This window comes from Camelus bactrianus, chromosome 13 (genome assembly GCF_048773025.1).
Source record: "Camelus bactrianus isolate YW-2024 breed Bactrian camel chromosome 13, ASM4877302v1, whole genome shotgun sequence".
NCBI classification, from domain to species: Eukaryota; Metazoa; Chordata; class Mammalia; order Artiodactyla; family Camelidae; genus Camelus; species Camelus bactrianus.
This window is the reverse complement of record NC_133551.1, coordinates 65,476,570-65,490,446: the sequence shown is the minus strand read 5'-3', so window position 1 is coordinate 65,490,446 and position 13,877 is coordinate 65,476,570. Positions and strand designations below refer to the sequence as shown.

Genomic DNA, 13,877 nt, shown 5'->3' with positions numbered 1-13,877 from the left:
GGAGGAGAGGAGGACAAGGGGGCCGGTCCAGGCTGTGCAAAGGCCCTGTGGCATATTACAGGAGAAGGAATACCCGAATGGCTAGAACATAAGGGCTTGAGTCTTTTTCCCAAGAAATACCCACTGAAGGTTTTTAGCAGGAGAGCCATTATTTAATTCTTCCTACCCAATTCCTTCATGACATCTTGAGCCCCTGAGGACAGGATCTTTGGTTCATCATTTAGCACCAGCTGGAAGCATGGTTGGCAAACAAAAGCAAAGCAGGCAAACTGGACAAAGACCTCACTCTTCAAAGGAAAAGTCTGTACTAGACAATCCAAAGAAATGCATTTTATTTGTTTCAAGTCCACACAGTAAGGAAAGCTGGGCTACCCAGGTGGCACTGGTTGGAACAAAGAGAAAACTGTGGTCTGCAATTAAGACACTGAGGCGTCTGCACACTTGGGTCAAAAACCTTGCCCTATTTGTACCACGTGATCAATAAATGCTGTGTGAAGGAATGTTAAAGTACTTTGGGAACACTCCTGATACACTGTCCACACAGATAACTTGTGCAACAAAACCCATCCTTTGTAGGGGTAAGACCAGTTATCAGGTCTTCTTAAATGGGTGCGACTCCGGTGCTGTAATCCTGGGCACCCTATCACCAAACCCCTTTCCTTGCCAGAGAAATGTGAGGCCATTGCCTCCCACGAGGGACCAGGGCTTTGCTCAGGGAGGAGATGGGTTCTGGTAGGAATGGCTATAAAATAAGTCCCAGGTTCCCACTCACATTCAGTAAAAAATCAGTGCTGTGGTTCTAGTGAAAAGAGCCCTCAAAGGACAGCTTCCTCCTATCCGGTGTGACAGAGTGACAAGGCCCCAGCCAAGACCATCTCCCCAGCTAGAGGTTGGAAGCTGGGAACATCAGGCCTCAACTTCTGAGGCTCCTCCTTTTTATTCCATTGGCACTGCCCTCTTCCAGGAGTCAGAAGTCTGCTACTTTCAAGGCACAGAGCAGTCGTACCCCATTCACAGATGGGGTAGAGGGCAGCCCCCAGACTCCTGAGTAGGCCGCTGCCTGAGGAAGAGAAGTTCATCCAAAGTGAACCTGCTCCCTAACTTAATCTGGTAGATTCACATCTGTCTGTCAAGTTTACTCATAAAGGGGGACACCCAGATCTGTCCCTCATCGCAGGGCCATTGCCTTAGACTAGAATCATTTCCCTGGATGGACCCCCACTGCCCGCTGAGGCCAAGTCACCTCTGGCAGGGCCCACATCACTTCCACCTTTAGGTGGTTCCTCTTTGACCTTCATCCCCAGTGGGGCTGGCCTAGTGAAGTGGCCCCTGACAGCCATGGTCAATGCCACGTTAAGGAAAATACCACCACTGGGAGGCTTCCCAGGCAGCCACCAAACCCAGTCTGGCCTGCAAGGTAAGTGGAGCAGGGCCCTGTTCACTCTCTAAGCCTGCGGCTCGCTGTTGGCCCCTCCCAGTCAGATGACCAAAGGAAATGAGCCTGGGGATGTGTGTATGTGTGTCTTGGTGGTCCTGAGGGGGTTGTAGGGGAGGGGAAGAGACTAGGCCATCCCTTCCGAGTAAAGCAGGAATCACAACCCTGCAGTTCTGAGTGGAGACAAGCCAGCCTTCCTAATCTGAAGGTTCTTTGAGAGTCTGCCCTGTTGGCCCGTTCACGTCCCTTTCTGCACACAGGTGTCCACCTGCGTATGGGTCCATCCACCTGTTCTGCACCCTCCTAACCCTCACTCCTCAGAACTCAAGGGAAGACTCCTTTAACCTCAACGGATGTGGAAAACAGGCCGCACACTCTGTCAGCCTGGATGCAGCCCACGAGCTCCGGCGCGTCATCCCTGTTTCTCTCATGGGAAAGGTGGCTTGTCCTCTCGCCTTCGCCCTAAGCGAGAACTCACTCCTGCCTCCCTGAACACCTCTCCCTCATGTGTCTCGCTGTTGCAGTCAGGGCCCCAAGACTGGGCCTTGCCTCCGTAGGAGAGGGCTACACCTTCATCGTGAACAACCCTTCCTGCCCACCTTGGAAAGCTCCCCCTCCTCGGAGTGAGGTTAAGCGCAGGGAAGACAAGCCTGCACAGTCACCCCACAGGTTCATGGATGCCTGGAGCTCCGCCTGCCCCTCCTGCAGTCCCGACAGGGCCCCGTCCTGTGAGAAGCCACGGGCAGTCCCCGCTCTCAGGGCTCCCCCCACAAGCAGGGAAGTGATGGAAGACTGGTCCAAGGGGCAGAGTGACTGGATGGAACTGGTGCCCAGCGGGGTGGAAGAAGGGCAGAGCGGCCTGCTGAGACCCAGAAGCCAGAGCGGGGCAGGGCCTGCTGGCGTGAGGCCTGGCCTCCTAGCCCAGGCCCTGCAGTTCTGCCTCGGACTTGGCGTGGCCTAGGGGCCAGAGCGTCCGGGGAGGCCTGCCCTCAGGCCCGCAGTCCTGCTCCTCGTAGCCAGGGTTCAGGCGGCCCATGTCGAGGGAGCAGAAGAGGCTGCGCTCAGTCCCAGCATGATGCTCCACCAGGGCCTCCAGGCTGGGGAACTCGGCGGGCAGGTGCTGAGGGAGGGAAGGGCTTCAGCTCCAGCTGCCCTTTCCCCATGGCTCCCGCAGGCGTCATCTATCCCCTCACCCAGGATCCTGCCCCACTTTAGAGGAGGCATTTCAAGCCAGAGAGGACACTGTCCTGCTTACAGCAGAACCAGACCCCATTCCCTCTCTTTCTCTCCTCCCAGCTTGGACAGGACTGAGGCACTCAGCATGGAAGTAAGGCTGCACATTTAAAAAGCCTCACTGTCCACCCCAGTCCCTGGAAACCTGTGATCAGATCAAGACTCCAGACCTGGAGACCCTGAGGCCATGTGAGCTTATGCAAGCCTCTACCCTCTCATATTCAATTTCCTCCTCTGCTTAAAGATGAGTTAGGGTGTGGGAAAGCAAGACTTTTAAAGGTAGTATTCCTATAGAATGTGAGGCATGACTCTGGTCCAAGAGTCTACTAGAGATACCCTCCTCCCACAGAGTAGAGGTGGGGCCAATAAGCTAGTAGGGGTGGGGCCACAAGGGCCAGTGACTAAGGAGCTGGGTGGAGAATTAAATGAGGGGTGGGGCCAGAGAGAGCCATGGGGAACCAGAATGAGGGTGAGGTGGGCTCAGAACCTCAGTGGTACAAAAGGACGGGGCTTGAGAGCGAGGGATGGGGTCAGGGACATTCTTACCTCCACACAGTAGCGGCCCAGGTGGTTCCGGAAGACTTGGTGGGGCACCACACCGCATTGTGTCCTCACCGACAGGCACCACAGGCCACTGGCTCCAGGCTCAGGCCACAGCAGGAAAGCCCCAAGCACGTCTCTCCGCAGCAGGGCGACGGCACTGGGCCTGGGAGGGCAGAGGGGAGAGGCTGAAGGCAGGCCCCTAATCTGGACCCAGGCTCAGCTCGCCGCACAGCATCGGAAACATAGTGCCTGCTCCAGAGCAGGTGCTCAGCAGATGAAAGCTTTCAGACTATCTAAAAGGTTTCCAAGAGGACCGTACTTGTTGACAACTTCAAACCTAATCAGGAGAGACTTTGAAAAAGCTGGCATTTAGGGAACTGTCCCAGTGACAGGCCGGGCGCTGAAGGCTTTGCAGAATAATGACATCTGATCCTCTCCACAGCCCTGTGATGAAGGTCCTTACATTTCAGCAAACTGAGGCCCAAGGTGATGCCGTCCCTGGCCTGAGGCCCCGTGGTCAGGAGCCCTCTGCCCATGCGCAGGAATGCGCACATAACAGGGACGTGGGGGAGCCACAGCCTACTTCTCCGTCCACCCCCTCCTACCTGGAGATGCCAACGAAGGCCCAGATGTTCTCCGTCAGGCTGCCCTCGCTCTCCACCAGGCAAGAGGGGCCCCCAGGGCCCCGGGGCCAGGCCTCCCACGCATCAGGAACTGTGGAGACCACCCAGGGGTCAGAAGGAGAGAGGCTGTCCCCACCGATGCCCAGTCCACCCCACCCTCACAGGCCCCATCACCCCCACGCCTGTGTCTTCACCAAGCCTCTCTCTCCAGGCCCAACAGGCACACATCCAGCTCCAGGAAAAACACAGCCACACCCGGACACCCCCACACACACTCACACCCACTCGCCAGTTAGACCATACCTACAGCATGGAGATCACCGGATCACCTCTGCATGCACCTGGGCATGCAGCCCGGGAGGCACACCCCCCAGGGGACACGGGGCCTCAAGGCGCACAGGGACAGGCACCTGCAGTCACAGCCTCGCAGAAACCGACGCTCAGGCCCACCCTGGCTGACACACAGACGCGCACTAGTCCCTGCAACTCACAGGCCTCCCGGGCCGACAGCTGCAGCTGCGTCTCGTAGGTGCAGGCGCGGTAGGCCCCCGAGCGGATCACCTTGCTGCGAATGGCCTTCTTGCGCACCAGTGTGGGCGAGCAGTAGGGGTTCCCCAGGCGGGCATGGCGCGCACCCCCACGGCCTTCCGGTTCCGGCAGCTCCTTCTAGGGCACCAAGAGGGGCCAGCAAGGGCGGCCAGACTCAGGCCCGGTTGTGTCTGGTCAGGCAAAGCCCCTCCCATGGAAGTCCAGGATCCCCCCTTGACCCTCAAGCCCCCGCCCAGTTTCTGTGTCCACTGCCCACTCCCCGGCTGGGGTGCTGCATACCCCACTGCCCCCGGGCCCCTCTGCTGGCAGCCGCCGTAAAGAGACCAGCGCATTAACATTCTGTGACAGCTGATCACGGCCAAAGGGTTCCCGTACTAGGCCATGGGGGCCCCCAGGGCCGGACAGGGGCTTCAGGGGCACGTCCTCCGCAGGACCCGGGCAGGACTCAGGCTGCGCCCGCTCCTCTGGGTGCTGCAAGAGGTAAGCAAGCTGGAAGGAGCGGCAGAGCAGCAGGTGCAGGATCTGGACCTAGGGAGGGAGAGGGAGGCAGGCTCAGCTGGGGGAGGCTTCCTGGGGGATTCCTTAGGCATCAACCCACTCACCAGTGGGGCATGCAGCCTCTTGGCTGGGAATGCTGTTCCCTAGTCTTCCTGAGAAAACTCCTACTGATCCCTCAAAACCTCACCACCATGAAGCCTTCTATGTTAGCTTCCTTTATTCATTTAACCAACAGCAAGCATTTACTTTGTTCTAGGCATCATGCTTGAAGCTGGCAATACATGGGCTAAATGCACTCCTACCCCTGGACTGACTACCCCCACCCTGTGCATTGTGAGTCCCCTTTTAGAGGAGTGGCTAAAGGCCCAGGCCCTGAAGTCACAGAACCTGGGATCCAATCCTGGCTCTGCCGCTTAGGAGCTGCTGTGTGACCCTGGGCAGAGCATGGCATCTCTGTGCCACAGTCTCCTCATCCCCACTTCCCTGTGCCCCTTAAATGAAATGGACTACAGAAAACCCCCAGGAGAGGCCCTGCACTCTGGGGCCAGCACATTCTACCCATCACACTCATCATCCAGCCCAGCACATTAGAACCATGAGCTTCAGATCAAGGGCCATGTCTCAGCCACCTGTCATTGCAGTAGCTGGCACAGGGCTCAACATACAGGATTGATGACAAAATGCTTGCTGCATGGAACCAAACCCAGCCTCCAGTTGCCAAAAGATTGGCTGCCAAGGATCTGTTGTTCCCCGTGGTCACACTGGCTTTGACTTTCGGGATCTACCTGCCTACCCACTATCCCCGGGCCAAGAACCAGAAGAGTTCAAGACCCAGCCATAGCCTCTGCTCTCAAAGAATTTCAGTGATTGTAGTTAGGGACAGACCGATGGGCAGTTCATGTCACAGGACTGCTGAAGAGAGGGGCAGTCCAGAGGATTCAAGGTGGGCTTCACAGACGCGTGGGCTGAGCCTTGAAGGGCAGGTTGGAATTTGCCAGGATGAGAAGGGGAAGGAGATTCAGCAGAAAGAATAACAGGGGCAAAGGCCTGGCAGTGTGACTCTCTGATCTCTAAGGGCACAGCCTAGTCCTCACCTTCGAATCCAGGGAATACTGAGGCCACTGACTTGCTCTGGGGGAGTCCAGAAGGAGCCAGGGTGGTGAGGGTGTAACTGAGCAGGACGGACCCCTGCCCCATATCCTCTGCTGTAGCTCCTCTCTAAAGTACCGAGATAGCAGTACCTGGGGCACATGTCCTGACTTGTTTTACAGATGCTAAAACCACCATCAAACAGAAGAAACTAACCACTTGCTAATCGTGCGCCCGCCCCGCCCGTAGCCCCCAGACCTAATGGAGCCTGAGGATTGATACTATTAACCCCTGTGATGCCACCCTGTTACCTCATCATCAGCCAGAGGGCTGTGCCCGAGTTGATCACATGCCCTGGGACGCCTCTCCCCCACCTTGCTTTTAAAAATGCTTGGCTGAAGCCCTTCGGACAGTTTGGGGTTTTTGAGCACAAGCCGCCCGCTCTTGTACAGCGCCTACAATAAACAGTGCATCTTCCTCCCCACGACCCAGTGTCAGTGGACTGGCTTTACTGTGCATGGGCGAGCGGACCCGAGTTTGGTTCAGTGACAAGGGATCCATGCTCGGAGGGGGCTCAGGCCAGCTTGGCTAAGCCATCTAAGGTCTCTGTCCCTGGAACCCACGCTGATACACAGCACATCCCCTTCTCCCCTGACCCCAGCCTCAGTGCTGAGTCCTCTGCCCTGGGCCCCTGGTACCTCTCCAGGCTGGCTGCCCACAAAGAGGTGGCAGAAGAGCTTGCTGGCCGGGCTCCGGGGGTTTCGGGCCATGAAGGCAAACTGGCAGTCAGCTGGGCACCAAGTGGAGTAGAGGATGCGCCGCAGGGCGTGAGCCATCAGGAGCACCTGGAGAGGCAGCAGCCGCTCTCCATCAGACCCACCACGTGGCCTGCAGCTGCCAGCCAGGCGTGTGCCAGCCCCCCAGGCCTCACACTCCCGCTGGCAGGCCTCCCAGGCCCCAGCCTGCTCTCCCAGCTTAGGCCCCACCCAACTCCTGGGGTGAAGAACTCTGCCCTCTTTCCAGGCTGTCCCAAACCATGCTTCACATCAGAACCCTCATCCTTCACATGGGCCATGAGCTTGGATCCCTTGCTCCCTGATGTCAACCTGCTGCCGACCTGCTGGTTGCGATGGTCGAGCCCAAGTTACAGGACTGAAGGGCAGAGCATCCACGGCCTGCGGGGTCACAGAGAAAGGCAGTGGTGGCTGGCCCTGGGCGTGCACACCTGGTCTTTCGAGTCAGATGACCAAGGGTTCAAATCCTGGCTCTGCCACTCACTCTCTGGGTGACTTGGGCAGGTGAGTACAGCCCTCTGAGTCCTTGTTGTGACAAGTGTTAAGGAAGGATAGTCCCTTCTAATGGGGCTGTTAGTTGGGGTCAGTGAGACCTCAGGCAAGTGGCACAGGCCCTGACCCCAGGGCCCTGGCAAAGCACAGCTCTGGACGCTGTCTGCACCAGTCAGGTGAGTGGTGCCCAGAGTCACGGAGTGCGCAGTCTGGCACGCAGTCAGTGGTCATCGGATGTTGGCTTGCACCAGGAGGAGGACAGGCAAGGGTGCCCAACTGGCCTCCTGCCTACCTGGCCCCGTTCCACAGTCATGAGAGGCTGGACACAGCCCACTGGGACCTGCAAGAACCTCATGGGGCTGGTCCTGACGCTCAGGCCAGGAGGTGGCCCCCAGAGATTTTGGAGGGCTGGGGGTGAGGGCTGAGATGGAGGAGAAACTTTTGCCCAAGGTTGCCTTGGTGGGAGGGCCCTTGGAGAGAGGATGTCCACAGGCCCAGAGCAGGCTGGGAAGCTGGGGAGGCTCAAGGGGCGGCACGGGGCCCGGGAGGGGGCGAGTGCATCCCGTCCAGTCCTCACCTACACCCACACAGGCTCCTACCTCACCCTCCCCGCTGTAGATCTTGAGGCCCTGAAGGCTGAATTTCAGAACGACAGCCCGGCGTCGGGGACAGTCCTGGGTGGGAGAGAGTTGGTGGAGGGTGACATTACCTCCCAGGCCATCCCCTGCCCAGCCCAGCCCAGCCTCAGGACCTCTCCGTAACAGCCAACTCCACCCCACCTGCCCAGGGACTGAGTCCTGGACAGTGGACACCCAGGAGCCAGGGAAGTGTGAACCGCTCCTGGCAGACTGGCCCCTGGGCCACGTTATGACCAGCCCCTACATCTCCCAGCTGTGGGGCACAGGTCACGACCGCCCAAGGGAAGGGGGTCCCTGGGCATAAGGGACGTGGCTCCAGAAGCCGGGGTGTGGTCCTGCCTGGGCCCACCTCTCACTGCACCTTTGGTCCTGCCCCTCCCTGGGCCTCACTTACTCCCTCTCTCTGAATGGGGGATGGGGCAGATCAGATGGTCTCTGGGGCCATTTCCAGCCGGCCATTCCAAGGCTATGATCCCTGCCAGGACAGTGCCCTCCCCAGCCCCCAGCCGCCCTACCTTCAGTGCCCACAGCTGTTGCTGCACCAGCCACACGCTCTCCTGGGTGTCCAGGTCGTCCACGGGAAAGGAGCCCACGTACTGCTTGGGGGCAGGGTGGGCAGTGAGAGGGTGTCCAGGGAGTCAGGCCCAGGGGTCCTGATCCCTGTCCTCCAAACTACCCTCCAAACACACACTCTGCCCTGTCGGGGGAGCTGTGCACTGTGACAGAGCACTGTACTCCAGTCCAGGCTTGGCTATTATCTCCTGTAAAGCCACTCAGCCCTGTCGAGGCCCTATTGCCTTGTCTGTGCACACACCCTCCGCAGCCTGGGTTCAAAATAGATTCTCGACCCACGGCCCCACCCCCAGAGCCTGCCGCCCTGTCCAGGTCCACCAGCGCCCACCCCACAGGGGCGGCCCCACCCACCTGGGCAAACTTGGTGATGCACCTGGGCCGGTGAGGGGCAGGGCCGCAGTCGGAGGCCCTCCGGCCCCCCGCCCCCACCTTCTGCATGGCCCCCAGGGTGCGCGGCTTCACGCTGCTCCACGGGGCAGAAGGCTGCAAAAAGCAGGGGGAGGATCTGTTAGGCCGCTGAGCTCTTGCATCCGACAAACCCTGACAGAGCACTCACTGTATGCCAGGCAGTGTCCCGGGCACGGGGGACAGAGGGGACACACAGCCCTGAACAAAATGACAAACTCCCTGCCTGCCCTCATAGAGCTGACATTCTCATGGGGGAGAAAGACATTAAATTAAACACTAAGTAAGATATGGAATATGCTAGGCGGTGATAAAGCAGAGAAGAGGCTGCGAGGTGCAGTCTGGGGGTTGACTATAGTCGGGAAGGCCTCACTGAGCAGTGAGGTTCGGGAAAGAGCTGGAGGAAGGGGGAATGGACACATAACCATCTTGTGCAAAGTGCCAGGGAGAGGGGACAGCCTGGGAAGGCACCACCCAAAAGGGGTGTGACAGCGGCGGGAAGAGAGTCTGTAAAGGCACAGAGGAGCTGGGGCAACTGGGGTCCTAAGGTGGAACTTACCAGAGCAGCAGCCAGGTTGGAATCAGCTGTGAATGTCACACTGAGGAATGGAGGCTCTGCCCCATGAGCAGTGGGGAGCCACAGCAGGTTCTAGGGCAGGAGCTCTTGAGTCTACTGGGGGCGGGGGCGGCCCATGAACTGTATGACCAAGGCTGCATCACAGGACCCTGGCTCCCTGGGCCCAGCCTGATGCCACCCACTGCCTGAAGCCCCCAACCCCAACTAGACCATGCACAGATGCTGAGTCGGGAGGTAGGGAGGATAGACAATTGCCCCAGGGAGGAGGGGTGAGGAATCCTGCCCCCAGCCCAAGCTGTGGTCTTTCCTGTGGCCCCTCAGAGAGACCTGGGTCCAAATGCTGTGTGACTTTGGGCAAGCTGTCTCACCTCACTGAGCCTCCATTTCCTCCTCCCCAAACCTGGGATAACATGAGGAGTCAATGAGAACTGAATGGAGGTGCAGAACCCAGCATGATGCCGGCCAGACTTGGAGATGATGCTCAAGTCCTGTCTCACAGGGGACAGGGCCCCAAAACCCACTGTTCAAGAGGGAGCTTGAAAGGACAGCGAGGTCTGACCACTTTCAGCACCTTCCTTGTGCCAGGCCACACCTGAGAGGGGACCACCCAGTCCAGGAGGGCAGGGCAGGAGGGGAGGCCTGCCTGGGAGCCGTGATTCCTGCCGCGAGAAAGCAGGGACCCGACAGGGCGCTGGGCAGGAAATGGGTGAGTCCTGGGTGTGCTCTCGCACCTGTAGGAGTCCTGGAAAAGGAGGGTGCTTTGGAACTGACTCAGCGCCAAGAGCCCAGGAACGGCCGGCCCCTACCTCAGCTTACGCATGACCTTCAGCCCCAGGCTCAGGCCAGGCGGGGGCACCGGCAGCTCTACCACTCCCCGTGAGGGCCGGATAAGGGCGGAGCCAGCAAATAAAGATCGCATGGTCCCCCTGAAGCCTTCCTGGCTCCACCCTCCTGCTTTTCTGGGTCCTCCCACCTCTCCACTTTTCGATCCTAATTATTTTTCACATCGTGTCCATTGCCTATTATTCGTTTGATGTTTAAATACAGCAAAGTTAGGTGTGTAACTGGCACAAAAGCTACATGGCCCCAGTTCCAGGTATGGAGATCGAGCTTCCAGGGAACTCACTTTTTGACTTTATAATCACATCATGAGCTGGGATGCCCTGTACCCACAGGCGGTGGGGACAGAGGAGGCAAAAAACCAAAACAATAAACGAGGCAAATGGGAGAGAGGGAAGGAATAGAGGATGAAAAGGCAGCCAAAGGAAGTGGAAACAGAAGAGTGGGAAGAAAGACAGCAGAAGAAGAGATACAGGAGAGGTGGGGGAGGGAGAGGTAGGGAACACATTTCACATCCTGCCTGCGCTGCTGACATAGCCCCACAGATGCTAAGAGTGTAAGATGGAAAGGAGCCACATGGATTATCACACACTCACACAGGCTGGGACAGCTGTGTCTGAGGCTGAGAAAGCCACCTCCTTCCAGATTCAGAGCCCAGCTTTCTTGGGGACACCCCAGGGTCCAGGCTGTGGGGATGCAGGTGGGGAGCCCAGGCTACTGGCCCTCTTATGGGTCCCACCTCACTCTCCATCACCTGATCCTTCCCCTCTCCCCTGGAAACTGGAAGTTTCTCCCCGCAAGCTTGAGGGGCACAGTGTATTTCAGCCCCAGGCCTCAAGTTGGGGGCAACCTAGGGAACCAGGGAGGGGACAGGCTCACCCTATCCCTGGAAACAGACCTGCTTGCTTGTTCCACGCACAAAAACCCACTTATCCCTTTGGTGCAGACCTGTTTTTCTGAGCTTTTGCACAGGACCCTGCCTGGGCCAGAACTTTCCTAAGGGGACACATTTAGAATGAGGCTGGGGCTCTGCTCTTGCTCCTCTGAGGTTTTCTAGGTGGCCCTGCTTAGAGACAGGGAACTGGATGGGTTGACTACCTCAAGGGTCAGGGACAGAAGCCCTCTGCTGCACTGCACCTTCCAGCATCGTGGGAGACCACTCAGCCTGCAGATTCTGGGCGTTAGCAAATGGAGGCTCAGGGGGTGAAGTCACTTGCCCAAGGTCACACACACATAGGGGGGGAGCTGGGAAGCAAACTCGGGTCTCTGGGGCCCTTCTCCCAGGCCATGGCGGTGCCCTCCCCCAAGTAAGCAGAGTGTCCACCTTTGCAGTTTCGTGGGTCCCAGCCTATCCAGAGGCCGGCGAGGCGAGGAAGCAGCAGCAGCAGTCTGGACACCTCAAGTGCCAGGGGCGGATCTGATTGGCAAAACAGCTGCTTTCCCTGACTGCCTCCCAGGCCAGGCAGTCTGGGACTGCCTGAGCCACTCCAGTCACCTGCCTCACCCCCACTGCCTTTGGCTCAGCAGCACAGAGAAGCCCCTCCACCCCACATCACTCCATTACAACCCCTGGTGCCCCCACTACCTGCCCTAGGCTACAGGGTGGGAGAGACTGCACCACACAGCCTGGGGTCAAGATCCCAGATGGTGGGGGTCCCGCAAGGTTGGCTGATGTAACCAACAAGTCACAGCCTACCAGCCTCCATTTCCTCAGCCATAAAGTCAGGCTAAAATAGCAGCTGCCTCCTGGACCTGTTCATCTATCTGTTCCTTCTGAGAATATTTCCAAGCGCTATGTGCCAGGTGAACAAAACCAAGTCCCAGCCCTCACGGAGCACCCAAGCTGGGTTGAGGGGACAGTACTGGAAATTAACATTTCAGGGGGCTTAAGTGACTTGAAGTAAAATACAGCAAGGTGAAGAGGATATGAGATGTGCGTGTGGTAGTGGTGAGGGGGTGCTATCAAATACAGGGTGGTCTCTCCACACAGACGACATAAGCGGAAAGTGCCGTTTTCAGGGTTAAGTGGGGCCGAAGTCACGTACTGGGATATCGCCCAGGCGGTCCAGAGCGCTCCACAGCGGGGGTAATAAATCATTCCTGCTATTACTGTGATTTCCTGGGGAGCGCTGCCTGACAGTCCCTAGCCGGCCCCGGGGCAGATAAACTCCCCAGACCGACGGAGGGGCGGTGTAGGTAATGATGGTGGAGGTGACGGATGATGACGGTGATGAGGGGAGGGACAGAGGTGCTTTTCCCCATCCGAGACCCTCCCCCATCTTTGTGCCTAAGGACCGAGCCCCGCTCCCCCAGATCCGCCGGTCCCAGTACCCGCCTGGTTCCCAGGCGCTCACTCACCAAAGCCGCCGCCTCTCGAGTCCCGCCGCTGCGGCTCGGTGCCGCTACCCTTGAGCTGCCCCACGCGCCTCCACCGCCCGCCGCGGTGCCGGCCCCGCCCCCACCGCCCCGCTCCCCTCGTCCCCCTCCCCGTTCGCCCCCCACGTGGCCGCGGGAACCCGCGCCCCCATCACCAGGCGGTGGCGCTCGACCCTCGCCCACCAATCGGCACCCGCGGAGCGGCTCCCCTCGGCCGCGACGTCCAATCCGCGCCGGCGAAGGGTCCTGGTGCCGCCCCCGCCGGCTCCTCCTTAAAGGGGCTGCTCCTGGTCGCCGAGGACGCCTCTTCCCGGCTTGGGTGAACTGACTGTCTCGGGACCGGGGCTCGCCGACCGTTCTCTCCTACTGGAGAGTCTTTCCCCTCCTACCCACTGGATACTCCCTCGTAATTCCAGCGGTGGCTACAGCAGCCTCCTCCTCCGAGAAGCCTTCCCTGACCACCAGTGACGCCTGCAGAGCACTCACCACTCCTGTCACCCTCCTCCTCTTATTAGGGTGCAAGCTGCATCGGTCAGGAAGGCCCTCCATCCCCAATGAGCAGGACAGACTGGCCGGTAGAAGCATCCGGTGATTGTTGTCTTGATATGTGAATGAATGCGCTCAGGACCGGGCCTCTGGGGCACCCTGGCCAGTCTCACGGCCAGTGTTACCCTTCCTTCCAGAGGGTAGCGGACTGTGACGCAGCCTCTTCCTTGCCCTCATCCTGCCGACCGTTCTGGGCCTTTGTTGTGAGTTAACTGAGCCTGCCCATCTCAGAGCCCACTCCGAGAAATCTCTGCACAAACGTTATCACAGCACGGCCGTGACCCTGTCCTTCGTTTTACACGGAAATCCACTGAGAAGGGGGGAAACTGGTGAGCAAATCCAGCCCTAAATGGCAGCCACAGCTTTGAACTGGAGAGCACTTTTGTTCCCACTGGGCCCAGAACCCTGTAGGTGCCAAAAAAGAAAACAGCGAGCCCGAGTCAGCCCAGGCTTTGCACCTGACTTCTGCAGAGGGAGCCCCGGCACCTGCCACACGGGGCTGCGGGCCAGCGGGGGAGCGGGGAGCCGAGGCTGCAGCCCAGCAGATGGGCGCCCTGACAGTGGTGGGTGGGCACAGCAGAGAGGAACTCAACTGGCCTGGGTCAGAGGGCCTCAGGCGAGCCCAGAAGGAGGCAGGTGGAGCCATGCTGCCCTGCAGGGCGTCCC

General features: G+C 58.9%; 1 protein-coding gene across 1 annotated transcript; it reads right to left on the bottom strand.

Moving 5' to 3' along the window:
- Positions 1-344: 344 nt before the first annotated feature.
- Positions 345-12,726, bottom strand: SH2D5 (SH2 domain containing 5). Its single transcript, XM_074377263.1, has 10 exons — positions 12,648-12,726; positions 8,819-8,950; positions 8,410-8,490; positions 7,856-7,930; positions 6,669-6,815; positions 4,663-4,911; positions 4,326-4,500; positions 3,817-3,925; positions 3,215-3,374; positions 345-2,555 (listed from the first exon to the last, which is right to left on the bottom strand). The coding sequence occupies exons 2-10, from the start codon at positions 8,903-8,905 to the stop codon at positions 2,352-2,354; spliced, it is 1,287 nt and encodes a 428-aa protein (XP_074233364.1). The 5' UTR covers positions 8,906-8,950; positions 12,648-12,726; the 3' UTR covers positions 345-2,351.
- Positions 12,727-13,877: the final 1,151 nt, after the last annotated feature.